Source organism: Mandrillus leucophaeus, unplaced genomic scaffold (assembly GCF_000951045.1).
Source record: "Mandrillus leucophaeus isolate KB7577 unplaced genomic scaffold, Mleu.le_1.0 Scaffold315, whole genome shotgun sequence".
Lineage (NCBI taxonomy): Eukaryota > Metazoa > Chordata > Mammalia > Primates > Cercopithecidae > Mandrillus > Mandrillus leucophaeus.
In genome coordinates this window covers 1,322,675-1,324,000 of record NW_012103310.1, presented here as the reverse complement: position 1 = coordinate 1,324,000, position 1,326 = coordinate 1,322,675, and the positions used below count along the sequence as shown (strand labels likewise).

The 1,326-nt window shown below is 64.6% G+C and overlaps 1 protein-coding gene across 1 annotated transcript in view; it reads right to left on the bottom strand.

Annotated features, from left to right (window-relative positions):
* The window catches only part of RIPPLY3 (ripply transcriptional repressor 3), a 47,277-nt gene that overhangs the window by 24,034 nt on the left and 21,917 nt on the right, over nt 1-1,326 (bottom strand). The window contains 1 exon segment of the mRNA XM_011987752.1: nt 22-767. Within this exon segment, the coding sequence (XP_011843142.1) occupies nt 22-767 (746 nt within the window).

Genomic DNA, 1,326 nt, shown 5'->3' with positions numbered 1-1,326 from the left:
CGGGCTAGCGCGCTCACCTACCCGCGCGCCAGGTTTAAAAACGGGGGCGGGGCGGCGCGGGCAACCACCGGGAGGGGGCAGGACCCGAGGAGCTCCGGGAAGGGTGCTGAGGGGGCCGCAGAGCGCGGAGGGAAAGCCCGGGGCGGAGGAGCGGAGAGGTCCAGAGAAGTTCCGGGAGGGGATCAGGGGGCCGGGAATGGGGAGGGGACGAGAAAAGCTCGAGGAGGTGGCGCCGGGTGTCAAAGAGGGGAGTCCGGCAGGCCCGGGCAAGGGTGGGGACGGGACAAAGAAAAGCCGGGGAGGGGGCACCAGGGAAAGGGTGACCAGAGTAAGGAGGTACCAGAGATTGGGGCCACGGGCTCGGGCTGGAGACAGCGGGAAGTGACCCAAGAACGCGGGAGAGGAAAGCGAGGTCCGCGGGCGAGGGGCGTTTCCGTCGGGCGCACTTCCTCGGGGACTGAGGGGACCCGCGCTCACCCGCTGGGCTTCCCCTGCCGGATGTGGGATGTGAGGAGTCCCGGCTTCTCCGTCCCTCCGTGGTCCCCGCGGCCTCGGGCTTTGGTCCTGTGCGAGCATCAGGTTCCCTGGGTTTCCGGGGAATCTCGCTTCTACCGCCTTAGAGCGGCCGCGGGGCTTGGGGGACATCCACTGAATCCTCAGGTCCGCTTGGACCGACCTTGCCTTCGGTGCTGGACAGCGGGCTCCCGGACGCCCGGACGCCAGGACTCGAACCCGTGGCGAAGCGGGTGGGGTGGAGCGCGGCGACCCTTCCAGGAGACAGAATGCCAGGGATGGAACCGAGCAAGAGGGATGCTACGAGCACACCTTTCCCACCGTTGGCGGCCTTGGAAAGTAAGCGAATTTTTAATAAAGCCGGGAGCGGCGGGCTTTTCCTTCGGTTAGCCCCAGTCAGGCTTAGAAAGCGCCTCCCGACCGGCGGGAGCGACCTTGCCCGACCCTGGGGACACTTCCCTCGCGAGCCTGGGCCGCGGGGGTCGCTGGAGCTCCGCTGCCACCATCACCAGCTCACGGCCAGGGTGGGAGGAAAGCGGTTTCACGCCTAGTGCACTGCGACAGAACGCCAAAGGCGCTGGAGGGCCGCGGGCCTGGACCCCCGGGCTCCTCAGGTGTAGTTACTTTATATACTTTAAGTTACAGTGGTGGATGTTAAAAAATCGAAGAACCAGGCCGGGCACGGTGGCTCACACCTGTAATCTCAGTACTTTGGGAGACGGAGGCAGACGGATCGCTTGAAGTCAGGAGTTCGAGATCAGTCTGGCCAATATGATGAAATCCAGTCTCTACTAAAAATACAAAAATTAGCCG